Below are 27,804 nucleotides of genomic sequence, written 5' to 3' on the forward strand. Positions count from 1 at the left end.
AGGTTGGTGTCACCTTGAGATCTTCCATGTACTCGGAATCCATTTGGTCATTTAGGCTGATCTCCTAGTCTAATATAGCACAAAACTATGATTGAATAAATAATGGTCATGAGTAACAATATCAATAAGAACGAGATCCAAATTGTCGGGTTCATAAACCCGGGGCCCCTCATGGATCGACTTCCCAGCAAAAGCTCGGCCCAGCAGGTGACGTTGCGAACGACGCGTAACTCCTGGGTTGGCCCAAAACTACCTGCACGACAGGCCAGAAGAGCGATCCGGTCTCCGACCGAAAGGCCTGGCCAAAGAGGAATGGCGCTCGCTTCTGACTCTAGCCCACCTCTCCGACCGGAAGGCCTGGCCAAGGAGGAACAACGCTCGCTTTCGACTCCGGCCCGCCTCTCCGACCGGAAGGTCTCGCTTCCGACTCCGGCCCGCCTCTCCGACCGAAAGGCCTGGCCAACGCCGCTTCCGACTCCGACCTGCGTCTCTGACCGGGGATGCACCGAACCTCTGCTTACAGCTCTTCTCCGACTGGCGCAGTCGGAGCCGACTAGAACCAACCGACCGGGGACGCCCGCTCGGTGCAGACCAGGGAACGGGTGGAGCAAGTGAAGCAGGACACTCAAGTCAACCACAATACCGATGACCGTACCTTATACACCTGCATGACAGTACTGACAGGGAATGTCAGAAGGGTATCATGCAACCTTCCAGGCATGTCAGAACCCAAGCAGTGTTGTAGGTGCCAACATTTTTACCCTACAGTGTTCTAGGCGCCATCAATTCTCATACCAGGCGAACACGATAAGACTCCCCCACATGCCTCTAGGCATCAACAGTGTTGTGGGCGCCGTCATTTACCATACATGGTAAATGCGGTAAAACCTCCCACATGCGTCTGACAACAACAGTGTTGTGGACGCCTACCATCATCTTATACCCGACGGCATGGGCAACAAGACTCAATAGCATACATACTCTCTCTCACTTGTAAAAGCCATCCCCTTCTTCTATAAAAGGGGATACGCTCTCTCCCAACAGGAGGATCCATCAGTTCACTTACATCGATTCACCCTCTGCTAGCATTAGACACTCTAAAGCTACATAGAGCGCACGCTCGAACACTTAGTACATAGCGGAGCTCCTGTCACTCTTGGCCCTTCAGATCAAAGTCCGACCGGACCTCTTGTACCCCCCCCATCTTACTCCCTTCCGTTTGTAACCCCACGGCAAACTTCGAGCACCTGGGCTTAGGAATAAAGTCACCAATCGACTTAAACTGGACGTAGGGCACGTTGCCTGAACCAGTATAAACTCTGTGTCATCGAGTGCTATGCCACGTCCGATCACAACATATGGCAAAACTACAAATATTTACGTGTTGGTCACTTTCTGCACCGACTCAAATAAACCTAAATATAGCACCAATAGATAGACTAGCTTTTTAGAAAAAATAGTACCAATTTCATTTTTATTTAAAATGAATAGTTATTGTTTTAGATATTTAATAATATATTTATTACTTTGCAAAAAATACATAGGCAAAACCAACTTTCAAACCAGCCTTATGTCTAAAGTTGTCCAGTTTTAATAGTTCGATTGTCAAAGATGGTTTTGAAGTTTGGTGTCCAATATTGCACTCATGTAATAGTTCAATTGCCAAAAAATAGACTTCTTCCTTCTTAGAAATATAGACACAGTGAGCAAACAAGCTACTTGTATCACATCATCAAATAATTCATACCGCCACATAACAGAAGGAACCACTCAAAAAATGCCTGTGTAGAGGGAAAGTATGTTGATTGCTAGTTTTGAGTTGTATACTTGTATCTGAGTCTAAGATTCCATGTTGCTTAGAGCATACTATATCCTCTTCTTTCTTCATTTTCTATTTTTCTTAATACTGTTTCTTTTGTAATGACTGTAATAAAGCTTTCTCTTTCCAAAAGATCCGCATTCCTCCCTAAAATCTGTTTCTTATTACGGAGGACACTTAGTGTTAGGCCAAATGTCCAAACACATAGTTATGAGGAGGACATAGGTCGAGTTTTCAATGGAAAAAGCTCCTTTTATACCTCCCTGAAATATCTTCGTAGTCTGATTTTCCTCCTCAAACTCTAGACCTAGGCATCTTACCCTCTCAACTCTCACAACCATTTAAACACCACGTTGCCCGGGTTAGAAGTGGTTTTCAATGCGATTCTATGTTTTCTAGTTTTAAAGTTTTTCTAATAAAGTACCTAATAAAATATTTAGAGCACATGAAATGTCTCTAAAATTTTAATAGTTATGGGAACATCCTAGAGATTATATTGGGACACGGCAAACCCAAATAAAGTTTTCAGAGCTCGCGGAATCATCTCTAAAAGCTAGGGAAAATGTGCACAATATCAGAAAAAATATGAAAAATTCCCAAAACATTCTAATTGATGGCTAAACACATTTCGAAAACTTTCGATAACAAAAATATGAGATTTAATCAGCATCAATGCGTAAGATGAGTGCATTCAACATTAAATTATGTTTCATTCTTGTTGGTTGCCTCTCATTTTTGTTGCAGAAAAAATTTAAAAACACATGTGGACATCGATTAGAATGTTTTTGGGAAATTTCTTTTTTTTTGCATATTTTCTCATTTTCCTAGAGCTAAATAAAAATTTTAGAAGCTTCTAGAGATATTTTCACAAGCTCTAAATATTTTATTCTGGTTTTCTGTGTCCAAATATATATCTAGGATTTTGTTTTCAGAATTCTTAGAAGCCTATACACTTTCCTCATGGGAGTGTATTTACTGAATTTTTTAAAACTAAAATAAGGGTGAAACTACCTTGCAAACTATTACTAACCAGGATAGGGAGGTAATTTAAATGGTTTTGAGAGTTGAGAGAGTGTATAAGATGTTCGGTTTTACAATTCGACGAGGAAAATCACATCACTACGATAGTTGAGAGGTGGACAGGACTTTTCTTTGCAAATCTGCAAGTATGCCACGGCCCAATCTACTCGTCCCACAGCAGCTGGAGTTCGGCCCGATATTGTGCGCACGGACTGTTGAAAAACTTATTGGGCCGGGCTGAAACTGCACAGCGCGGTCCACTGGCAGAAGTGAAGAGGACTCATCAGCCATTTCTTATTCAAAGCCCGTCACAGTTTCCCCTTTTTTTTTTGTTCAAAGCCAAAGCCCGTCACGGTTTCTTTCTTTTTCTTTTCTTCGTCTCCCGCTGTCTCGGTCTCACCATTGTCCAATCCGCAGAGGCAGAGATATGGACATTAAACAAGAAGAACAAGAAAAATCATGATTTTGCTGGGTGATTAACGAAGGCAAGGAATCCGAGGGTGTTTTCTCGGTTCCAGTTGACTCCAACTCCAGCTGATAGGCCGTAGCAGCCAGGCCTGTTCGCTTGAACTTATTAGCCGACTTATCAGCTAGAATATACAGTATTTTTCTCTCACAACAAATCAGCTTCAGCCGACTTTAATACCAGCCGAACAGGTCCGGACGCTGCTGTGACATCAGACAGGACATCTATTGATACATTAATGAATGTCAAATGGTGAAGCTGAGGTGTGCCAAACCGGCCCATAACCAAGGAGGGTCTTTTCTTCGTTCCAGTTGACTCCATCTCCAGCTGGTAGCAGCCAAGGTGACGCTGCTGAAAGCTGAGACATCATATCAGACAGGTCACCGATTCATAGATTAACGAATGTCAAATTGTACTGGACCAGGATAATGACATGATGATGCATATATGCACGCGAGAAACGAGATATCACGCGCCTCTTTATCTGGCTCACTGGAGATAATGAACTGGATGGAGAGCACAGATGAGACGTGGCTTTATAGGTTTTTTTGTTTTGTTCTTCTGCTACTGCTGAAACAGCCCTGGTCCACTTGATCTGTCGACTGTCTGTAGCAGTGTCGCGGTGTGCATCCGGGCTGCATCATACACTCGGTTAGAATAGCATGCAAGCATGTGACTGAAATTGTGGCTTAGTTATCCACAGGTGATAAGAGTGTCAGAGACATTCAGTGGTCAGCGCTAAACAACCAATCGAGATCAGGAGGCTGAACAACAATTTAGAGTACCTGTCAAGTCTCTTTCTGTCTCAACAATCAGTCGGTTGGCTGGTTCGTATCGTTGCTGGTTCGTGAAGAAGTACTGCTGGCTGGTTTATATGAAAGAAAAATAATGTTCCGGCTGGAAATTTACGATCGTTTACGATAAGCCATAGCCAAACGAACATGCTGAATATATGTCCCTATTTCAAGATATCGAACGTACTAGCTTAATCTGGTGCAGTATGCAAGTATGTGACTGAAAATTGTGGTTTAGTTACCATAGGTGATAAGAGTGTCCGAGACATTCAGTGGTCAGCGCTAAACAACCAATCGGTATCAGGAGCCCTGAACAATAATTTAGAGTACCTGTCCTGTCTCTCTATGTCTCAACAATATACTCTCTCTGTCCCCAAATAAATCAATTCATAGAATCCGTATCATTCAAACTAACTAACTTTATAGAAAATAGTAACAACATCTATGACATAAAATTAGCATATTATGAAGATATATTTTATGGTACATCTAATCATACAAGTCTGATATCATAAATCTTGATGTTTTTTTTTCTACAAATTCGGTCAAAGTTTAAAAAGTTCGACTTAAGACAACTCCAGGAATTTATTTATTCAGGGAGAGAGAGAGTATGTCTCTATTTCAACACATTGAACATTCGAACGTGGCTTAATCTGGTGCAGTCTTGAGTGTGATACCATAAATGTCATTACCTTGAATGTGATACCATAAATGTCATTACCTCTCGCTCCCTCCATTCCTGAATAAATCAATTCCTGAACTTGTGAGTCAGACATTTTTAAGTTTAACTAAATTTATAGAAAATAGCGCCATGATTTATGATATCAAAATATATTTTCATAATATACTCATTTAGTATCAAAAATAATTGTGTTCTTTTCCATAAATTAAATCAAACATAAAAATGTTTGATTTAAGATAACTCAGCATTGATTTATTTAGAGATGGAGAGTAAGGTTGGTCTTAATGGTAGTTTTATAAGAGTTTCATTGGCATTAAATAAGCTAACATAACATAGTATAAATGAAGAGAAAGATGGTAACAGTTTCGATGGATGAAATGGATTTCAAGGGGATAGAACTTAATTTACACTGTTTTCAACACCTGAAAGTCCTAGAAAGAGGGACATGAAACCCCGACCTAATATAATTGTTTGCTCACGACCAGAAAATTGATACCTCAATGCGAATACCAAGTCTGTAGCTTGTAAGAAAAATGGATCCTAGGCCCATTTACTTTGGATATTGGAGTTTGATAACCAACACAACCAAATTGGACTAATGAATTTGCAAGTGTTTATTTTGTAGTTCATTAGGATGCAAAACGTGACTTGGACGAAGGCGACGTGATGATCCGATGATTAACACCTCAAGAAAGGCATGTGTAGATGCATAGAAGACATATAATATCACGCAAAGTCCAAGCACGAAGATTGGAACCAAGCCGGACGCAAGATCGTGAAGAAACGAGTTCGACAGAAGTGCCCAGGCGCTGATCGGACGCTGAGCGAAGCACTGACCGGACGCACCGATGACACTATTTATCGTCTTGGTAATATGTTCAGCGTGACCGGACGCAGCAGCACTGGACGACCGGACGCACGAAGTGCAGCGTTCGATCGTTTCCAGAGAGGTTTCAAAGCGGCGCAGTTGCGACCGGACGCGTCCGGTAGCATGTGACCGGACGCCATCAGCGTCCGATCAGTTGATCGCGCCGAAGACCAAGTGACTGTTGTGAGTGACCAGACGCCGGCGGATGATTAACCGAACGCAGGAACTGCAGCGTCCGATCGAGTCCAGAGAGGTTCCAGAGCGGCGCCAGCGCAACCGGACGCGTCCGATCGATGATGACCGGACTCAGCCCAGAGTCCGATCAACGCGCACGCTCCAACGGTCGGGACGACCGGACACGTCCGGTCAGGACGTGATATGCGTCCGGTCAGTAGCAGAAAGCTGGGTTTCATTCCCAACAGCTACTTTCTCTGTGGGGCTTATAAATAGATCCCCCAACCGACCATTTGAGTGAAGTGGAGCTGAGGAAACATACCAAGGGTGTTGATACACCATTTTAGTGATCTCTACTTGTATAGTGCTTAGTGATTCATTAGGTGATTAACATAGGTGCTTTGCGAAGTGCTTAGGTTAATTAGACCACCGTTTATGCGCTTGCTCTAGGTTTAGGCCTAGTGTTTAGTGAGGTTTGCATACCTCTTACCACTCGGTGCTTGCGCACACCATTGTTGTACATCAGAGGAGCTTGTAGTCTTTCAACTAATCACGTTTGTGGTGTGGCCGCCACCGTGTACCGTAGGGAACAAGGACCGCGGCGTTTCGACCGAAAGCTTGATAGTGAAGACGGCGGGGAGCAGTCCGGGAGAGGCTTGTCGAAAGGCACACTGGAGACCCACTTGCGCGTGGGGAAGGCCTGAGGCTATCCATAGAGTTACCCATCCGGGAGCTTGGCCCTTGCGAGGGATTCCTTGCGAGGGTCTCCAACAAGAACTAGGGGAAAGCTTGCGCGCTTCTTGATACCTCGGTAAAAATACCGGAGTCGTCGACGGGAGTTTGCGTATCTCTACCTTACTCTTTAGCTTTCGCATTTACATTGTTTGAATAACTCCTTTTGCGGTAGAGATAGCAACACACTAGCAAAACCGAAATTGCACACTTAGATAGTTTATCTTTTTGCATAGGTTTTGCTAAGGTTAGAAAAAGAGACCACAGTTTAGAGTTAGAGTTTTAAGTTGCCTAATTCACCCCCCCCCCCCCCTCTCTTAGGCACCACAGTCCCCTTTCAATTGGTATCAGAGCCGGTTGGCTCAATTTGGACCTTTGGCTTCACCGCCGTTGAGCCGATGCTAATTAGAGTGGTTGGGATGGATACCTCTAGGCCTCCGCACTTTGACGGCACTAACTTCCCCAACTATAAAGCTAGAATGGCTTGTCACCTTGAGGTGGTAGATTTGGGTGTTTGAAGAGTCACTCGTGACAAGATAAAACCCATTAAGAATCCTGATAAACCCACAAAGAGTGAAGAAAAAGAAATTCACTTCAATGCTAGAGCTAAAAATTGCTTGTTTGAATCTTTTAGCATGGATGTGTTTAACCAAGTATCCACTTTAAATACGACACATGAAATTTGGTTAAAACTCTAAGAGCTCCATGATGGCACAACTAATGTCCGTGAGCAAAAACATTATCTAGCTAAACAAAATTATGATTCCTTTCAAATGAATGATAATGAGCTTGTTCGTGATGTGTATTCTCATTTGAATCTAATTATCAATGAGCTCCATTCAATAGGATTAACAAAGCTAGATGAAGCGGACATCATGAGAAAGATCATCTCCATGCTACCACAAAAGAAATATGCAAGCATCATCACCATCCTTCACAATATGAAGGATTTGAGCACCATGACCCCAACCATAGTCATTGGCAAGATAGTGGCATTTGGCATGTCACGCAAGATGGGTCAAGAAGAAGCCTCTTCATCAAGCAAAGGCAAAGCTCTCGCATGTAGTGAGAAAAAGAAGATGAAGGGCAAACGAGTTGAGACATGCTCAAGCTCAAGCTCCTCAAGTGAAGATGAAGAAGATGATGATGATAATGATGATGATGATGAAGATTCAAGTGATGATGATCAATCTTCCTCCTCCACCTCCGACCTTGATGAAGAATCAATGAAACTTATCAACAAGGTGTAGAAGATGATCCAAAGGCTCAATGTCAAGGGTGTGCCCATCCAAACTCAAGATTTCATCTTCACCAATCAAAGAAATGAGCAAAGAAAGAAAGGATGCGGTGAGTTGGGGCACTTTATGAAAGTTTGTCCAAACAAGCCCATACCCAAGACAAAGAAGAAGGTGTGCAAGGACAAAGCCCTCACATCAATAAGGTCATGGGATGATCTTCAAGTGAAGAAGTAGACCATCACAAGAGACGAGGGCACAAGCACTCATCATCAAGCACCTCACGTGTGTGCCTTATGGCACGAGGTAACAAAAAGTCTATCCCTAGTGATAGTGATAATGGTAGTGATAGTGATGATGAGCTACCTTCTTTATGATAAAATTGTGCAAGAAAATCTTAACTTTGCTAAAGTTTCCACTAGTCAACAAAAGAAGCTTGAAAAATTTAAAAAAAACTAGATAGCTCACAACAAGCTTATGCTACTTTGCTTGAACAGTATGAAACTTCTGCCAATCTTAATATGGAGTTATCTACTAAAATTGAGCAACTTGAGGCTAGTGCAACAAGTGCATGCACAATCAATGATGAGCAACTTGTAAAGAAAAATGAAAAATTAAAGAAAAAGTCAGCTAGCTCACAAGATGCTTATAAAAGTTTGCTTTCTAAAATGAAAACTATGTGCAAACATTGTGATGAGGTAACTAATAAAGTTTCAAATCTTGAAGCCGTCGGTACTACCCCACCGAGGCACCTAAAAAGGAAGGTTCTATTTTTTACATGCCTAAAAAGGATGCCTCTACTTCTTGTAATAATTTATGTTTAGACTCACCCTTGTGCAACTAAGTTTGTGTTGAGAAAATTATTATAGAAACATGCACACAAGAGGTCGCAAAGGAAAATGAGTGACTCAAGCAAGAAGTGGCTCATCTCACCAAGGACTTGACTCAAGTGAAAGGCAAAACGGAGCAAGCTCAACTTCGTCAAGATAACATCGTCAAGGGAATGAAGAAGCTTGATGAAGGACAAAATGTGGTTTGCTACGTATGCCACAAGAAAGGCCACAAGTCCTATGAGTGCAAGGTGAAGAATGGGGGAGGAGTTAAGAAGAAAGAGAAAAATAAAAAGGATACAAGCAAGCTCTCCAACACCTACACCAACAAGGTGGACAAGAAGGCCTCCACACCATACTTGTTAAAGAAGAAGAAAAATGACAAGGTGTTGGCCATTAAGGTGAACAAGCAAGCCAACAATGGGGTCAAATGCTTTTGGATGCCAAAAGAGATCATTTCAAATATGAAGAACACTAAGAAGGTTTGGATCCCAAAAGGGAAGTGAGAAGTCCGATGGACTACGAGAAATTTGGAGACTTGGTATAGTTTTGGGTGCATTTCATGGGGTGCATCACATTGGATCATGTCAATTGCCAAGTGGGTTAGTGAATACTATGGAACCAAATTCCCCTCCCCATGTTAGGTAACTAGATTTAATTTCTTGCAATTTCAATTAGCATCTAGTTCCTTTTTATGCCTATATTTGCATTTGCATGTTTAATGTTTTGTCTTGCATACACTAGATATATCTTATGGTAGGCTTGCTCGGTTTCACTCTTAACCCTTGGAGCAAATCTATGGTTTAAATTGTTTAGGAGCACGACACATAGCTTGTTTTACAATTGTTCATCTAATATGTGCTAAAGTCCAAATTGTAGATAATTTATCCTAAATATCACTTTCGAAAATGATTCTCACATTCATGTGATGTCATCTTTCAAGTGGTACTTTTGATTCTAAAATCAATGTGCATGTCTCCTACAAGTATTCCATACTTGTGTGCACAAATTTAGGGAGAGGTTACTCTACAAGTTGGATGCTTTGAGACTAACACCTTTTCAAGTTTATCATGTGTGCAGTAGTCTCATTGCAAGGAAAATAGAGTCCCCGGAGTTAAGCATCATACTTCAAATATCCACCACCTATTGCAAAGTGGTACAAATCAAACTGGTTTTCACATGTGGTATTTCTAAACTGATATCATCATGTTGATTTCATTTTGGTATTTATATGCTTTCTCCATGCATTATATAGATTAAACTTCTTTGAGCATTAATTTACCAATTATGCATAAACTTGATTCTCCATCATATGTATGCATATATTTAGGGGGAGCTTAGTCTATATAATGTGAGAGTCAAATTTTGTGACCTATTTCACTCTACATACAAAGGATCACAAAGTTTGACCCTCCCTTGTGCTACTAATATCTTTTTTTCGGGTGCTTGATTCCAAAGGGGGAGAATTTATAGGACCAAAAGCAAGCCCGATCATAATAATTTATAAGTGGTAATGGTCCAAGAAAGGGAGAATAGTGTGTAAGGAAAATAGACCCTAGGCCCATTTACTTTGGATTTTGGTGTTTGATGACTAACACAACCAAATTGGACTAATGAATTTACAAGTGTTTGTTTTGTAGTTCAATAGGGTGCAAGACATGACTTGGACAAAGGCGACGTGATGATCCGATGATCAACACCATAAGCAAGACCTTAGGAGCACAAGAAAAGACACAAGATATCAAGAAAAGTCCAAGCACGAAGATAGGAATCAAGTCGGATGCAAGATCGCGAAGAAACGAACTCACAGAGGGCACATGACGCTCCGATGCACCGGACGCTGCACAGGATGCTGCACAGGACGCTCCGATGCACTGGACACTGCACAGGACGTTGCACAGGACGCTTCGATCAAGCAACAGCAGAGTCAACAGCAGCGACCGGACACTGCACCGGACGCTTCGATGCACAGGACGCTGCACCGGACGCTACACAGGACGCTGAGTGCCAGAGTTCGGTCAACATCAGTAAGGTTCCAGAGAGCTGTTTTCATGACCGGACGCGTCCGGTCAGTGCTGACAGGACGCTGGTCAGAGTCCGTTCAGTAGCAGAAAAGCGAGATTTCGTCCCCAATGGCTACTTTATCAGTGGGGCTTATAAATAGATCCCCCAACCGGCCATTTAAGGTGTGTAGAGCTGAAGAAACATACCAAGGGTGTTGATACACCATTTTAGTGACCTCCACTTGCATAGTGCTTAGTGTTTCATCAGGTGATTAGCGTAGGTGCTTTGCGAAGTGCTTAGGTTGATTAGACCACCGCTTATGTGCTTGCTCTAGGTTTAGGCCTAGTGCTTAGTGAGGTTTGCATATACCTCCTACCACCCGGTGCTTGCGAGCATCATTGTTGTACGTCGGAGGGGCTTGAAGTCTTGCAAGATCACACCAACCGCGTTTGTGGTGTGGCCGCCACCGTGTATTGGAGGGAACAAGGCCCACGGCGTTTTGGCCGGAAGCTTGATAGTGAAGATGGCGGAGAGCATCCGAGAGAGGCTTGCCGGAAGGCACGTCGAAGACCCACTTGCGCATGGGGAAGGCCCGAGGCTATCCACGGAGTTACCCGACTGAGAGCTTGGCCCTTGCGAGAGATTCCTTACGAGGGGCTCCAACGAGGACTAGGGAGAAGCTTGCACGCTTCTCGATACCTCGGTAAAAATACCGGAGTCATCGACGAGAGTTTGCATATCTCTACCTTGCTCTTTAGCTTCCGCATTTACATTGATTACTTTACTACATTTGTGGTAGAGATAGCAACACACTAGTAAACCGTAGTTGCACATTTAGATAGTTTATCTTTTGCATAGGTTTTGTTAAGGTTAGAAAAAGAGGCCATAGTTTAGAGTTAAAATTTTTAAGTTGCCTAATTCACCCCCCCCTCTTAGGCGTCATGGTCCCTTCAATTGGTATCAGAGCCGGTTGGCTCAATTTGGACCTTTGACTTAACCACCATTGAGCCGACACTATTTAGAGTGGTTGGGATGGATACCACTAGGCCTCCGCACTTTGATGGCACTAACTTCCTGTACTATAAAGCTAGAATGGCTTGTCACCTTGAGACGGTTGATTTGGGTGTATGGAGAGTCACTCATGACGGGATGAAACCCATCAAGAATCCCAAAAAACCCACAAAGAGTGATGAAAAAGAAATGCACTTCAATGCTAGAGCTAAAAATTGCTTGTTTGAATCACTTAGTATGGATGTTTTTAACCAAGTATTCACTTTAAATATGGCACATGAAATTTGATTAAAATTCCAAGAGCTCCATGACAGCACAAGCAATGTCCATGAGCAAAAACATTGTCTAGCAAAGCAAAACTATGATTCCTTTACTATGAATGATGATGAGCTTGTTCGTGATATGTATTCTCGTTTGAATCTAATTATCAATGAGCTCCATTCTATAGGATTATTAAAGCTAGATGATGCAGACATCGTGAGGAAGATCATCTCCGTACTACCACAAAAGAAATATGCAAGCATCATCACCATCTTTCATAACATGGAGGACTTGAGCAACATGACCCTGGGCATAGTCATTGGCAAGTTAGTGGCATTTGAAATGTCACGTAAGATGGGTCAAGAAGAAGCCTCTTCATCAAGCAAAGGCAAGGCTCTCGCATGTAGCGAGAAAAAGAAGATGAATGGCAAGCAAGTTGAGACAAGCTCAAGCTCAAGCTCCTCAAGTGAAGATGAATAAGAAGATGACGATGATGATGATGATGATGATGATGAAGATTTAAGTGATGATGATCAATCTTCCTCCTCCACCTCCGACCTTGATGAAGAATCAATCAAACTTATCAACAAAGTGGAGAAGATGATCCAAAGGCTAAATATCAAGGGTGTGCCCATCCAAATCCAAGATTTCATTTTCACAAATCAAAGAAATGAGCAAAGAAAGAGAGGATGTTATGGATGCGGCGAGTTGGGGCACTTTGTGGAAGTTTGTCCAAAGGAGCCCACACCCAAGACAAAGAAGAAGGCATGCAAGAATCAAGCTCTCATATCAATAAGGTCATGGGATGATTCTTCAAGTGAAGAAGAACCCCATCACAAGAGGCGAGGCCGCAAGCACTCATCATCAAGCTCTTCTCGTGTGTGCCTTATGGCACGAGGTAACGAAAGCTCTTCCTCTAGTGAGTGTGATAGTGATGATGACATGCCTTCTTATCATGAAATTGTGCAAGAAAATCTTAATTATGCTAAAGCTTGCATTAGTCAACAAAAGAAGCTCAAGAGTTTAAAAGAAAAGCTAGATAGTTCACAAAAAGCATACAAAACCTTGCTTGAACATTATGAGAACTTTGCTAATCTCAATGTTGAACTATCTACTAAAATTAAGAAACTTGAGGCTAGTGCAACAACAAATGCATGCACAATCAATGATGAGCAACTTGTAAAGAAAAATGAAAAATTAAAAGAAAAGTTAGCTAGCTCACAAGAAGCATATAATAGTTTGCCTGCTAAAATGGAAACCATGTGCAAACATTGTGATGAGCTAACTAATAAAGTTACCAATCTTGAAGCCGTTAGCTCAACCCCCACCAAGGCATCTATAAAGAAAAGTTCTATCTTTAACTTGTCTAAAAAGGATGCCTCTATTTCTTGTAATGATTTATGTTTAGACTCACCTTTGTGCAACCAAGTTTGTGTTGAGAAAGTTGTTGTAGATACATGCACACAAGAGGTTGCAAAGGAGAATGAGCAACTCAAGCAAGAAGTAGCTCGCCTCACCAAGGACTTGACTCAAGTAAAAGGCAAGGCGAAGCAAACCCAACTTCATCAAGATAACACCAAGGGAGTGAAGAAGCTTGATGAAGGATAAACTGTGGTTTGTTACATGTGCCACAAGAAAGGTCACAAATCCTATGAGTGCATGGTGAAGAATAGGGGAAGAGCAAAGAAGAAAGAGAAAAAGCAAATAAGCAAGCTCCCCAACACCTACACCAACAAGGTGGACAAGAAGGCCTCCACACCTTATCTCTTGAAGAAGAAGAAAAATAACAAGATAGTGGCCATCAAGGTGAACAAGCAAGCCAACAATGGGGTCAAACGCTTTTGGGTGCCGAAGGAAATCATTTCCAACATGAAAAGCACCAAGAATGTTTGGATCCCGAAAGGGAAGTGAGAAGTCCAATGGACTTCGGGGAATTTGGAGACTTAGCAAAGTATGGGTGTATTTCATGGGGTGCATCATGATGGACAAAATCATTGCCAAGTGGGTTAGTGAATACTATGGACCCAAATTCCCCTTTTCGTGTTAGGTAACTAGATGTTATTACTCTTTAATTGGTACTTCTTTCAGTTGGTATTTCTTACAATTTGATATCTTAAGAATACTAGTTACTATTCATGCCTATGTTTGCATTTGCATGTTTATATTTTTGTCATGCATACATTAGGTATATCTTATGGTAGGCTTGCTCGGTCTCATTTTTAACCCTTGGAGCAAACCTACATGGTTTAAAATTGTCTAGGAGCACGGCACATAGCTTGTCTTATAATTGTTCATCTAATATGTGCCAAAGTCCAAATTGTAGATAATCTCTCCCGAATATCATTTTTGAAAATGATTCTCACATTCATGAGATGTCATCTTTCAAGTGGTATTTTGATTCTAAAATCAATGTGCATGATTCCTACAAAGTATTCTACACTTGTGTGCACAAATTTAGGGGGAGGATTACTCTACAAGTTGGATGCCTTGAGACTAATACCTTTTCAAGCTTATCATGTGTGTAGTAGTCTCATTGCAAGGAAAATGGAGTCCTTAGAGCTAAGCATCATACTTCAAATATCCACCACCTATTGCAAAGTGGTAGAAATCAATTTGGTTTCCACATGTGGTATTTCTAAACCAATATAATCATGTTGATTTCATTTTGTTTTTTATATACTTTCTCCATAGATTAAATTCCCTTGTGCAATAATGTGCTAATTATGCATATACTTTGCTTTCTATCATATGTATGCATATATTTAGGGGGAGCTTAATCTATATAATGTGAGAGTCAAACTTTGTGATCTATTCCACTCTACATACAAAGGATCATGAAGTTTGATCCTCCCTTGTGCTACTAATGTCTTCCTTTTCGATGTTTGATTCCAAAGGGGCAGAATTTAGAGAACCAAAAGCAAGCATTATTTATTGGACCTATTGGTCTACAAGTGGTAATGGTTCAAGAAAGGGAGGATAGTGGATTATGGATTAGTCTAAGTAATGGGGAGAACTTGTAGGAAACAAGGCTTAAATCCATAATGCCACATGGGGACATTTGCAAGGGCAAGATAAGGTTGCATATAGTATCTTGTATATAGTATCTTTTAGCATCACATAACCTTGTCCCTTGTATTGCATCCTAGCAAGTAGATAGTTTTTCAATTTCAAAAAATTTATTATTTGCTTGCTTTGGTCGTGTTGTCATCAATCACCAAAAAAGGGAAGATTGTAAGGAAAATGGACCCTAGGCCCATTTACTTTGGATTTTGGTGTTTGATGACTAACACAACCAAATTGGACTAATGAATTTGCAAGTGTTTGTTTTGTAGTTCAATAGGGTGCAAGACGTGACTTGGACAAAGACGACGTGATGATCCGATGATCAACACCATAAGCAAGACCTTAGGAGCACAAGAAAAGACACAAGATATCAAGCAAAGTCCAAGCACGAAGATAGGAACCAAGCCAGACGCAAGATCATGAAGAAACGAACTCACAGAGGGCACAGGACGCTGCACAGGACGCTCCGATGCATAGGACGCTGCACCGGACGCTACACAAGACACTACATAGGACGCTCCGATACACCGGACGCTGCACAGGACGCTCTGATTAAGCAACAGCAGAGTCAACAGCAGTGACCGGACGCTGCACAGGACGCTGCACTGGATGCTTCGATGCATAGGACGCTGCACCGGACGCTGCACAGGACGCTGAGTGCCAGAGTTCGGTCAATATCAGTAAGGTTCCAGAGAGCCGTTTTCATGACCGGACGCGTCCGGTCAGTGCTGACAAGACGCTGGTCAGAGTCCGGTTAGTAGCAGAAAAGCAGGATTTCGTCCCCAACGGCTACTTTATCAGTGGGGCTTATAAATAGACCCCCCAACCGGCCATTTGAGGTGTGTGGAGCTGAGGAAACATACCAAGGGTGTTGATACACCATTTTAGTGATCTCCACTTGCATAGTGCTTAGTGTTTCATCAGATGATTAGCGTAGGTGCTTTGCGAAGTGCTTAGGTTGATTAGACCACCGCTTATGCGCTTGCTCTAGGTTTAGGCCTAGTGTTTAGTGAGGTTTGCATACCTCTTACCATCCGGTGCTTGCGAGCACCATTGTTGTACATCGGAGGGGCTTGAAGTCTTACGAGATCACACCAACCGCGTTTGCGGTGTGGCCGCCACCGTGTATTGGAGGGAACAAGGTCCGTGGCGTTTCGGCCGGAAGCTTGATAGTGAAGACGGCGGGGAGCATCCGGGAGAGGCTTGCCAGAAGGCACGTCGGAGACCCACTTGCACGTGGGGAAGGCCCGAGGCTATCCACGGAGTTACCCGACCAGAAGCTTGGCCCTTGCGAGGGATTCCTTGCGAGGGGCTCCAACGAGGACTAGGGGGAAGCTTGGGCGCTTCTCGATACCTCGGTAAAAATACCGGAGTCGTCGACGGGAGTTTGCAAATCTCTACCTTGCTCTTTAGCTTCCGCATTTACATTGATTACTTTACTACATTTGCGGTAGAGATAGCAACACACTAGCAAAATCGTAGTTGCACATTTAGATAGTTTATCTTTTGCATAGGTTTTGCTAAGGTTAGAAAAAGAGGCCATAGTTTAGAGTTAGAATTTTTAAGTTGCCTAATTCAACCCCCCTCTTAGGCGTCACGGTCCTTTCATAGTGGATTATGGAGTTAGAGGGAGGCTTAAATCCATAATACCACATGGGGACATTTGCAAGGGCAAGATAAGTTTCCAAAGATATTTACATGTGGTACTTATTAGCATCATGTAACCTTGCCCTTTGCATTGCATCCTAGCAAGTAAATAGTTTTTTAATTCCAAAATTTTTATTATTTGCTTATTTTGGTCGTGTTGTCATCAATCACCAAAAAGGGGGAGATTGTAAGGAAAATGGACCCTAGGCCCATTTACTTTGATTTTGGTGTTTGATGACCAACACAACCAAATTAGACTAATGAATTTACAAGTCTTTATTTTGTAGTTCATTAGGATACAAAACATGACTTGGATGAAGGTAACGTGATGACCTAATGATCAAAACCTTAAGAAAGACATGTGAAGATGCATATAAGACATACAAGGTCACGCAAAGTCTAAGCACGAAGATTAGAACCAAGCCGAACGCAAGATCGCGAAGAAACGAGCCCGACAGAAGTGATCGGACGCTAAGCGAAGCAGTGACTGGACGCACCGGTGACACTATTCATCATCACAGTAATGTGTTTAGCATGACCGGATGCAACGACACTAGATGACCGAACGCACGAAGTGTAGCGTCCGATCATTTCTAGAGAGGTTTCAGAGTGGCGTAGTTGCAACCGGACGCGTCCGGTGGCATGTGACCGGACGCCATCAGTGTCCGATCAGTTGATCGCGCTGAAGACCAAGTGACCATTGTGAGTGACCGGACGCCGGTAGATGATCGACTAGACGTAGGAACTGCAACGTCTGATCGAGTGCAGAGAGGTTCCAGAGCGGCGCCAGCGCGACCGGACGTGTCCGATCAATGATGACCGGACTCAGCCCAAAGTCCGATCAACGCGCACGCTCCAATGGTCGGGACGACCGGACGCGTCCGGTCAGGACGTGATCAGCGTCCGGTCAGTAGCAGAAAGTTGGGTTTCGTCCCCAACGGCTACTTTCTCAATGGGGCTTATAAATAGACCCTCCAACCGACCATTTGATTGAAGTGGAGCTGAGAAAACATATCAAGGGTATTGATACACCATTTTAGTGATCTTCACTTGCATATTGCTTAGTGATTCATTAGGTGATTAGCGTAGGTACTTTTGCGAAGTGCTTAAGTTGATTAGACCACCGCTTATGCGCTTGCTCTAGGTTTAGGCCTAGTGTTTAGTGAGGTTTGCATACCTCTTACCACTCGGTGCTTGCGCGTACCATTATTATATATCGGAGGGGCTTGTAGTCTTGCGAGATCACACTAACCGCGTTTGTGGTGTGGCCGCCACCGTATACCGGTGGGAACAAGGCCCGCGATGTTTCGGACGGAAGCTTGGTTGTGAAGACGGCGGGGAGCGGTCCGGGAGAGGCTTGCCGGAAGACACACCGGAGACCCACTTGTGCGTGGAGAAGGCCCGGGACTATCCACGGAGTTACCCGACCGAGAGCTTGGCCCTTGCAAGGGATTCCTTACGAGGGGCTCCAACGAGGACTAGGGAGAAGCTTGCGCGCTTCTCAATACCTCGGTAAAAATACCGGAGTCGTCGACGGGAGTTTGCATATCTCTCCCTTACTCTTTAGCTTCCGCATTTACATTGTTTGTATAACTTTTTCTACGGGAGAGATAGCAACACACTAGCAAAACCGTAGTTGCACACTTAGATAGTTTATCTTTTGACATAGGTTTTGCTAAGGTTAGAAAAAAAGGTCATAGTTTAGAGTTAGAGTTTTGAGTTGTCTAATTCACCTCCCCTCTTAGATGTCACGGTCCCCTTTCATAGCTATATCGAACACATTCACTTTCAAGAAGCAACATTTTTAGGGAGTTGTTATATTTCAGGTGCTTGAAATTTTAGAAAATTTTAGACAACAGTCCTACATAATCAACTAGTACAATTAAAAGACAACTCACAAGGGACAATTCATATTTTTTTCTATAGCTAAACAATGACAAAATTGCATGTTGTCTCAAGCTCTCAACGACAATAAAAAAATCATGCATCTGATGTATAGGAGAAGTGACATTTTTATCTTGGAAAATACTACCTTTTTGCCATAATTTATGCTTGTTGTAAACCCAATATATGAATGGCACCTACCATTGTTCTTTGGCCGATGCCTTTTTTTAGATTTTTGAATCCCTAAAGTATACTTAAAATGGCTGTACACGTAGCAATGCTTTTCTACAATACAACATGCACATGGACATGGTTACCGAACCTATAACAGAATTCCACCAAAAAAATAAACAGGGTTCAGATTGCAGTCCTGTTCTACAATACAACATGCACATGGACATGGTTACCGAACCTATAACAGAATTCCACCAAAAAAATAAACAGGGTTCAGATTGCAGTCCTGCACGGCTGCTCCAGAATTTCAGAGTTACCTACCACTTGCACCACCTAATACAGAGACCAATAAATCTTTGTTGACAGAAGTAATGACACGAATTGTCCACTAAGATCCATGAAAGCGATTTTTTTGTGGACAACTGCACTCCAAACCACTCGCATGAACCAGAACGGTGCCAGGTTGCCAAGATTCAACACTACAACATGGCCAAGAATTATTGGCTTATTGCGCACGGTCACACAATGCACAGACCGATGCAACAGCAACACATCTTCGCTTCTGGTCACCGGGACGAGAATTCGACGGGTCAAGCGTCGCCGGTGGACACGAACTCGCGCATCGCGGCGAACAGCACCTCGGCGATCTCCGGCACGAACAGCTCCGACGCGTGGAACCCCGCGACGTCCGTCTTGACAACGACCTCCGCGCCGCCGTGGTCCTGCAGCCACCGAGCGAACTCCCGCTGCCTGTCGATGAGCGGGTCGTCCAAGTTGCCGGTCACCAGGCACCGCGGCGGCAGGCCGGCGAGGGCCCCGGGCGCCATGGCCTTGACGGGGTTGCAGAACTCGTGGTCCCGGTCGGCGCCCAGAGGCAGCGCGAGGCTCCAGAGCCTGTCGTTGGCCTCCAGCGGCAGCATGGCGTCGTCCACGGACCCGGCCTCCGACGGCGTCCGGTCGACGCCGCCGAGGTAGGGCTGGTGCAGCAAGAGGCCGCGCACCGTGGCGGGTCCCAGGTCGAGGCCCCCGGTCCGGAGCGCTGCGAAGAACGCCATGTTGCCTCCCGAGCTGCTGCCCATGAGGAAGCAGCGGGAGAGGTCCCCGTGCGCCGCGACCCAGGGGTCCCCCGGCGCGCCGTCGCGGAGCCACGCCACGGCCGCCGCGGCGTCCTCGTACGCCGCGGGCAGGCGGTGCTCCGGCGCCAGGCGGTACTCGAGGGACGCCACGATGGCGGGCACCGCGGCCGCCATCGCCTCGCAGTGGCCGTGGTAGAAGACGGTGGCCGGGGAGAGGATCACGAAGCCCCCGCCGTGGAAGTAGAGGACCACGGGGAGCTTGCTGGCGCTGGCGGCCGGCGCCGCGGGGGACGGGGAGGGAAGGTAGAGGCGGAGGTACGTGCCGGCGGAGGCGTCGAGGGGCACGTCCCTGGAGATGACGCCGCCGGCGACTTCGGAGGCCGGGACGAGCGGGACCTCGGGGCGCGTGACCGTGCCGTCCGGGTTGACGACGATTTGCATGAACAGGTTGGTCTCCTTGGTCAACGTCGGCGGGCCCGAGGCGTCGGCAGCGGCGTCGGTGATGTCGCCCATGGTCCTTCCTCCTCAGTCCTCACGACTTCACACGCTCGTCTCGCTCTGTTTCCTTGAGTCGCGGCTCGCGATGGTGGCTGCAGAGGTGAACTGTGGGGCACGGTTATATAATGCGGTGCGGGCGCTGCGCCGGTGCCGTGCGTCGCGCGGGTGGCGTCAAAATCAGGGGAGTTTCTGATGGAAATGCGTCGCGGGCGCGGTGGGAAACGTGGCCGCGCCAGCCGCCATAGGCTTACTGTCGCGGGCGCGATGGGAAACGTGGCCGCGCCAGCCGCCATAGGCTATAGGCTATAGCATCAGCCGAGCCGAGCCGAGCGGAGACGCCGATCGAGCCGCGGCGTGACGCCTGCGTCCTTGGCTCCTTGCCCGGCACCAGATCCGGTCCGAGCGCAGGCATGGGAGTAGAGCTGAAGACTGCCTCCGAATATGTCCGAGCCGCACGGGCGCGCCCGGCCATAGGACCGGGAGAAATGCTCCGAGGCCGATGGGACAACCTGTAGGTGCCTTGGAAGTTCTTTGCCTTGGAGGCGCGTGTACGTCTGCCGGCAGGCTTCGCTGTTGATCGATCGTCTCATTTGTCACGTACCGGCCCCGTTTGGGTTCAGGAGGAAATGTGATGTGCCCTGTGCTAGGAGACAAGGAAATGTGATGTGATCCATTTGGTCTTCGACGGCTATAGGCCGTGGCATGGCAAAAGGAGGTTAGCGTCACATGCGTTCCTTTGCTTTCTTGACCCTTGAGGCTCCGTTTGCCTTTGTCTCATGGGTATACGACATCACCATTACCTCAACTTTCCAAACAAAAAATTTAAACAAAGAAAGTTTGAATACTTTTTGGGAACATATCAAGTGCAAACCAACCTCTCCGTGCAAACCATGCAAACCAACTGCAGGGGAGAGGGGGATTTGCAAAATTGTAATTACGCCCGCTCCTAATCACACTTTTGCAAAATCCCCCTCCCACCCCTCCCCCGTAGTTGGTTTGCACGATTTGCACAGAGAGGTTGGTTTGCACTTGCAGTTTGGTCCGGCCCAACTAGCACTCCTCTGTCTCAATCTCTCGTGGTTAGCTTATCTTCTGCAACTAAAAAAAAGAGTGTAGATATTTTTTTTTGTGCGACTTTTGTTTTAGCTCGTCCGTTTGAGCACGACCGTGCGATACCTCGCTCACTTCATCCCTCTGCCTTCGCTTGTCGCACGTGCAGAGTCCAGGGGGCACCACCACCTCCTCCCTCCTTCTACCCCGATCCGCCCGCCCCGTCGCTCGCCGCACCCTGATGTCGGCCGCCGACCCCTCCGCGGCTCCGGCTGCGGCCGCGGTCGCCGACCCGGATGGCCCTGACGCCGTGCGGCTTACCTGGAACACGTGGCCACGGTCAAAGGTCGAGGCCAGCCGCTGCGTCGTGCCGCTCGCCGCCACCATCTCGCCCGCTCGCGTCCCGGACCCCTCGGCGGCGTCCCCGCCGCCGCTCCCTTACCCTCTGCTCCGCTGCAAGCCTCCCTGCTCCGCGCTCCTCAACCCCTTCTCTCGCGTCGACTTCGCCGCCAAGAACTGGATCTGCCCGCTCTGCTTCTCCCGGAACCACTTTCCCCCGCACTACGCTGCCATATCTGAGTCCAACGTCCCCGCCGAGCTCTTCCCGCAGTGCTCCACCGTGTCCACAACGTTGCCCTTGCCCGCCTACGTCGTTTGCCATCGCCCGCCGTGGCCACAATCGCCCATCGCACGTGTGATCCAGGTGAGTCTTGCGGCTGCCTTGCAACTCCCGCGGTAGGGCCACGATGTGGCAGACGTCGGCGACAGGCGGAGGCGGACCTGCAGGCAGGCATCGACATGACGGTACACACCCGATCCCCTTGTCCCCGGCTGTATTCCAATCCTGCACGGTTAAATTTGATGGGAGGATCATGGTTCGATTGTGTTATGGTTTGTTTTGATGGGGATCTGACCATCGGGTGGATTGAATTGGGGATCGGGTGCCTTCATGATTCGTGATCCACTAACGTTATCTCTTGTTTATGCACCAGTTTGGTGATTTAAAATATTTTTTATGATTGGCTCAAGGCTTTAGATTGTTTATTATCTTGATGATTTAGGAGTGTTTGTTGCTTACGAGTTGGTTCAGTAATAGGTTTTTGCAAAGTTCGGACCTTTTGGGGATTTTTTTTTTAACTTAGACCTTTTGGGGAATTTCAGCGGATTGTCATTGCTTTGGTATACGGTCTGTTGCGGGTGCCTTGTGAGTGCACATATTGTTAGTTCAGGTATGGTTGAATGATAATGTGTTGTCTCGCTGCGCTTGTTTTTTTTTCTTTGAGAGAGAGAGAGAGAGAGAGAGAGAGAGAGCTTGCTTGCTTACTTGAGCACGGATCATGCTTGGTTCAATATCATGTATAGTCGTCTAGACCATATTGTAGTTGGGATGGCATAACAGCAATTACTATAATTGTCAATTAATGCAATTACTATACTTCCAAATTCGCTTCATGCCACTAAAATTTCACAAGATATACTGCCTGGTCGTCAAATATGGAGATAGTGTTTTCTGAAGCCTGGTGGGTTGGAACAAGATATGCTGCCTGCCCATTTGTTTTCTTCTGCTTTCAGTTCTCTAGGTGCGTATCATATATGCCTCCCCATTTTCAACTTTGAGGATGGCACAACAGCAGACTGTGATTTCAAAGGTGGTGCAGGTGCTGCCATCGATGAAGCAACTGGAAGCAGAGCTGGAAAGGAAATCATAGAACCTCGTTCCCTGAAGTTTGCGTCTGATGATAATGCTTCTAAGGATTCAGATCATAAGGATGAGAATAACACAGAGACTATGAGTGGAACACCAGTTAGACAGTCTGCTAGGAATACAGAGATGATCTCACTTTAAGATTATCTGACTTCGCTGTGCAGTGCAACAAGCTTTGAAAGGTAGCTGCAGTGGTGTATGGGTAAATTATTTTATAGACGTTTTTAGTGCTTGGGATCCTGTACTTCGCACTTATGCAGCGTGCCCAACTATATTTCATGCACATGGTTTCCCAAATGCTGGACAACTTATATTGACATATCCCTGGATTTCGCCAAAATGTCAGGTTCATTTTTTAGAGCACTCAGCCATGACAAATGTTAGTCTGGTTTCCAGTATACAGGCCTTAGCCTTTAATTAATCATTTTGATCATTAATTAACCATTTTTATCTAGATCCATCCATTGAAGCTAATAAGCATGTCATTTAATTGCAGATTAAGCAGTATACTGGGCTGGGGCTCACGAGGCCAGGTGGGAAATTCTCATCCCTCGTCAGTTGTCTAAGCTCATTTAGTTAGTGTGTAGCTTCGATTGTTTTCGTTGCTCCAAGGTCCGATTCGTTTGTTTGTTTATGTAGATATGGAAAATACAAGCCCATTGTTGAGCCAGCAAGGTGTTAAATCTCTTTCTTTGTATAACACATATACTGAGTAGTGAGCAGAGGTATAACATGTTTTTTTTGGTTTGGCAGCCATAAGTGTGGTAAGCAAAACGTCCGGCAAGCATACCATAATGTATGCAGAGGTGAATTTTGGCCGCTCAATCTCTCGTGCCACTAGGTATGGTTGTTAAACATTGATATGTTGGATTGTTACTGATTCGGGTTGCCGCTGCTTAATGCAGATTACTCCAAAGATTGCAAAATATCTCTCTCAATATACACTACACCATATCTTTGAATATACTTGGATTGAGGAGGCAAAAGCATGTGTGGATTGAAAAGGTGTGAATGGTGTTTTACTTCAACTCTCTGTAATTATAGACATCACCAACATGGAAGATGGCAACCACGGATTGGACGATTTGCAGAGAACAAGAATCTTTACTTGGGAACCTTCAGTAAGCAGCAGAGATATTTTTTCATTGTATATAGAGTACTCCTATATATATATTCACCACAAACAAGCATATTCATAGTATAGCACACGGTTAAACTATTTTATCTTGATTCAGTGTATGCAAATGCAGTCGAGATCCAACAGTTTATTCTTCACTGCAGAGTTATATTACTTGCAGCAAACAAACACTTCGTATATTAAATATTTGGAAGTACTTATTATAATTTTGGTTCACAAATAAAAACAACAATGAGCTAATGCTTCCTAAGGCAAAATTTGGGACTCCATTTTTTGTTGAGCAATCATGGGCAATTTTTGTGTGCGTTGCTCTTGGATTGAATATCAATTTCCCCAAATTGTTTCAGATTACCTGGTCACTGCGGCATGCCTGTCTGTGTGTTACAATAAGCAAATTGGTATGGCCATGGTTTTCACATATTATTTTTGCTGTATTTTGTAATCCTGTGACATGTTAGTATGGTAATTTTATGGTCATATTTTACCTATATTGTTTTAGAGAGTGCATACGAGCCTTCATCTTGGCAACATCAGGTTGTGACAATCACCATCTATCACAATTTTTTTATTTTGTTGTTAAGTTCTATCTTTATCAGATTGGAATTTTTTCAAGCATCTTCAATCCTTAGCTGCCCATATAGTAAATTTGACATATCACTGATCTTCATGGGTGAAAACCAATATAGTTTCAATGAAGCTTGATTCCTGTATGATCTATTGATCTGGATAGTGTTTACACCGGAATTTGGAAAAAAGGATCTCAGAAGCTCGGGAGCTCCCAAGATCATGACAACAGGGGATCAGTTGCGTGCATATCGAAACCAGCTGATTCATATGCAACGTCAGAATCGGCTTTCTTCAGATAGCGCCAGCAGATAACGACAGAAGCTATGATCGGCGCTGAGACGAAACATGCTGGACTCTATAAAAAGGGAAAGATTTGAGTCCAAATTATCTTAAATTAGGAATGTTTTAATTATGCCAAAGATTGTATTGAGTCATACTCGAGTAGGGTTTGTTTTTAGACTCCGGGTATAAATACCAAACCCCGGCTATTGTAAAGGACATCAACCAATCAAATACAAGTCAATTACTTTTTTCGGCTCCGGCCACCCCTTAGGAGTAGGAGTAGAGTAGATCTCGGCGAGTTCTTCAGCAAGTACAGCTGCATCGATTCGGTCGATCTCCACTGCTTGTCTGTAAGTACCGCCATGGTTTATACCTCTGTTCGTATGGCTGCATCGATCCGGTCGACCCCCACTACGACTCTGGTATAGGCTAGTTATCGACTCTTGTCTAATTCAAGTATGGCCTGTGTGATTCTGCCTCACACCCCACTGCTTGAATTAGATCAAGGTCAAGTTATCGGCTCTACCTTAGTATGACAATCTTTGGTAGATTCATTAAATTACCGATATTGCTTATTGCTTTCATTGTTTAGCTAATTACAGCAATATCACTCTGTCCGATTGAGATTGATCTGGATCGGTCTTATATCTTGTTTAACTCATCGTTTGCTAATCTAAAACTGATCTAATCTATATCTTAAACGTGAGTTATGTGTTTTATCGGTTGTTTTGCGTCAATCTTAATCGTGCATAGCGTGCGGTTAAGGCATGTTCGATCTCGAGTAGATCTATTAGTTAATGAAAACCGTTCCATGGCCCGTCATCACGGCCTGTGGGATCCTACCTCTCACCCCACTGTTGGCACCGTGGAGTGAGGATCGTTGGTTGGTAGACCCGTTCCTGAGGAGGCATGACCTTAACTGTGCGCTATGCCTGAATCGGCTGTTTAGCCGATATCGAATGCTTTCACGAACTGTTCACATTACGAGATCATCGAAGTAGAGATAAGTTGAAAGATATGTTAGCCCCATGATCTTGTTATTGTATTACGGCCTGCATGATTCTGCCTCATGCCCCACTGATATTAGTAATGAGTTAGGGTTGTCGAGTCTTTTGTTGTTTCTACGGCCTGCATGATTCTACCTCATGCCCCACTGGTCATGGCGATAGATGAGATCTAATATGTTCATTAGATTTATCTTTATTAAATTGTTAAGTGATGTTGAATTATTTCTTTATATAAAGAGGAGTTCGGTTACTAATAATCATTGGCTCAGTACAAACCAATCACTGTTGATATCTTATTGCTATTGATTAATATTTGCTTAAGTAACATTTATCCTGAATGACAACCGATTCTTCTTATACAACCCCATGAGCTTTAACCGATTCATTCTTGCGAATATGTTGAGACCTCTCATATCGGCTCTCAGAGCCACACATTCGGGACTGTCTGGCAAAACCGACACGTTTCGCCCTTAATTACTGATGAGCTTTCTCTCCTTATCAATTGCAGGGTCAAATTGATTGGCACGTCTTGGGAGGATTGCGCAGGATCGACCACCCTTGCGCTGAAGCTAGACGGATCTGCTTCATCGAGCGGACCCTTCCGGCTTGCTACGTGTGACCTTGGCACAAAGACAAAAATTTTGTGTCGACACACGTTTCTGGCACGTCTGGTGGGACACCACAATCGTCATGGCGGTTCACAACAACGACAGCATCCTTATGGTACATTATGAAGACCTGCCTGATGAAGATAACGATACCATCAACAAAGCTACGGAAGAATTTCAGAAGAAGTGTTTGTTGTCCTACACCAAAACACGTGACAACATAATTATTCAGAAATTTCCACTACCAATAGTTCTACTACATGGGCAGACAGATACGGTCTAAGCTGAAGACAGACGTTTCTTTATGGAAGCCATAGACAAGTCTGTTCGTGATGCCATATCAAGCCGCAATGAAGCTTTCGTTGACGCGTTTCACAACGCCATGAAAGAGGCGATTCATGGAATTCCAGTTGGTCAGGTTGGATCGACTTGTTATAATATTCTAGATCCGTCGACTCAAGGGACTAATCAAGTCGGTACCAGTCATCAAAAAGCAGCGCCAGCTGGTAATGGTGACGTCCAAACACTTCAAGGTTCATCTGAACAAACTCCCGATACTGCTACAAATCAGATACAGTACAATCCTGGACCATCAGTACAGCATGTGCAACAGCCGGCGGGGCAAAGTCAAAACCAGATGATCAATTTTGGCACATCAGGTCACATACCGTCATCGGCTTAGAAGATAGCACCATCAATTCAAAGGATCCATAGAGATATAGATCCTTATGTCTATAATCAGAGACTTCAAGAAGCAAGCTAACAAAGGACCCAACAGATTGAGATTCCATAAGGCTATCACTATGGCACGGATTATAACACCCTCCACATGATACCAAATCTAGGATATCAAGGCATGTGAGATTTCAATCCACAGATGGGTCAGCAAATACTGAGAAATCCAAATCCACAGGCTGACGAGTTGCTGCTCAAGGTGACCGAGATGATGAAGAATCAGTTCGGTCTAAAGCCAAAAGGAATGACTTTTTCGTACAAACACCCATATCCAGAATGGTATGATTTGGTCGCTCTTCCTGCAAATTACAGGCTCTCAGAGTTCGCCAAGTTCACTAGTCAAGACGGTACAAGCACAATAAAACATGTCAGTCGGTATCTTACACAATTGGGCGAAGCATCAGTTGAGGATGCCCATCGAGTTCGTTTCATCTCCTTGTCCCTGTCAGGGCCGGCCTTCACTTGGTTCTCGTC

At 44.6% G+C, this 27,804-nt stretch overlaps 2 protein-coding genes across 31 annotated transcripts in view; one reads left to right on the top strand and one right to left on the bottom strand.

Annotated features, from left to right (window-relative positions):
* Positions 1–18,648: 18,648 nt before the first annotated feature.
* LOC136472960 (carboxylesterase 1-like) lies at positions 18,649–20,327 on the bottom strand. Its single transcript, XM_066470661.1, has one exon. The coding sequence runs from the start codon at positions 20,251–20,253 to the stop codon at positions 19,255–19,257; it is 999 nt and encodes a 332-aa protein (XP_066326758.1). The 5' UTR covers positions 20,254–20,327; the 3' UTR covers positions 18,649–19,254.
* A 1,091-nt stretch (positions 20,328–21,418) lies between these two features.
* LOC136476998 (uncharacterized) overlaps positions 21,419–27,804 on the top strand; it is a 34,498-nt gene continuing 28,112 nt past the window's right edge. For 4 of the 30 annotated variants that reach the window (XR_010763824.1, XR_010763825.1, XM_066474992.1 and 1 more), the window contains exon 1: positions 21,419–22,092. Coding sequence is in view for 5 of the 30 variants with exons in the window: in XM_066474992.1 (XP_066331089.1) it covers positions 22,035–22,092 (58 nt within the window). In the remaining 25 variants the exon portion in view is untranslated. Of the gene's footprint in view, positions 23,669–23,746; positions 23,800–23,898; positions 25,225–27,804 lie in introns of those variants that run through there. The other 26 variants (XR_010763816.1, XM_066474994.1, XR_010763811.1 and 23 more) reach the window with 23 other exon arrangements.

Source organism: Miscanthus floridulus, chromosome 8, assembly GCF_019320115.1.
Source record: "Miscanthus floridulus cultivar M001 chromosome 8, ASM1932011v1, whole genome shotgun sequence".
Lineage (NCBI taxonomy): Eukaryota > Viridiplantae > Streptophyta > Magnoliopsida > Poales > Poaceae > Miscanthus > Miscanthus floridulus.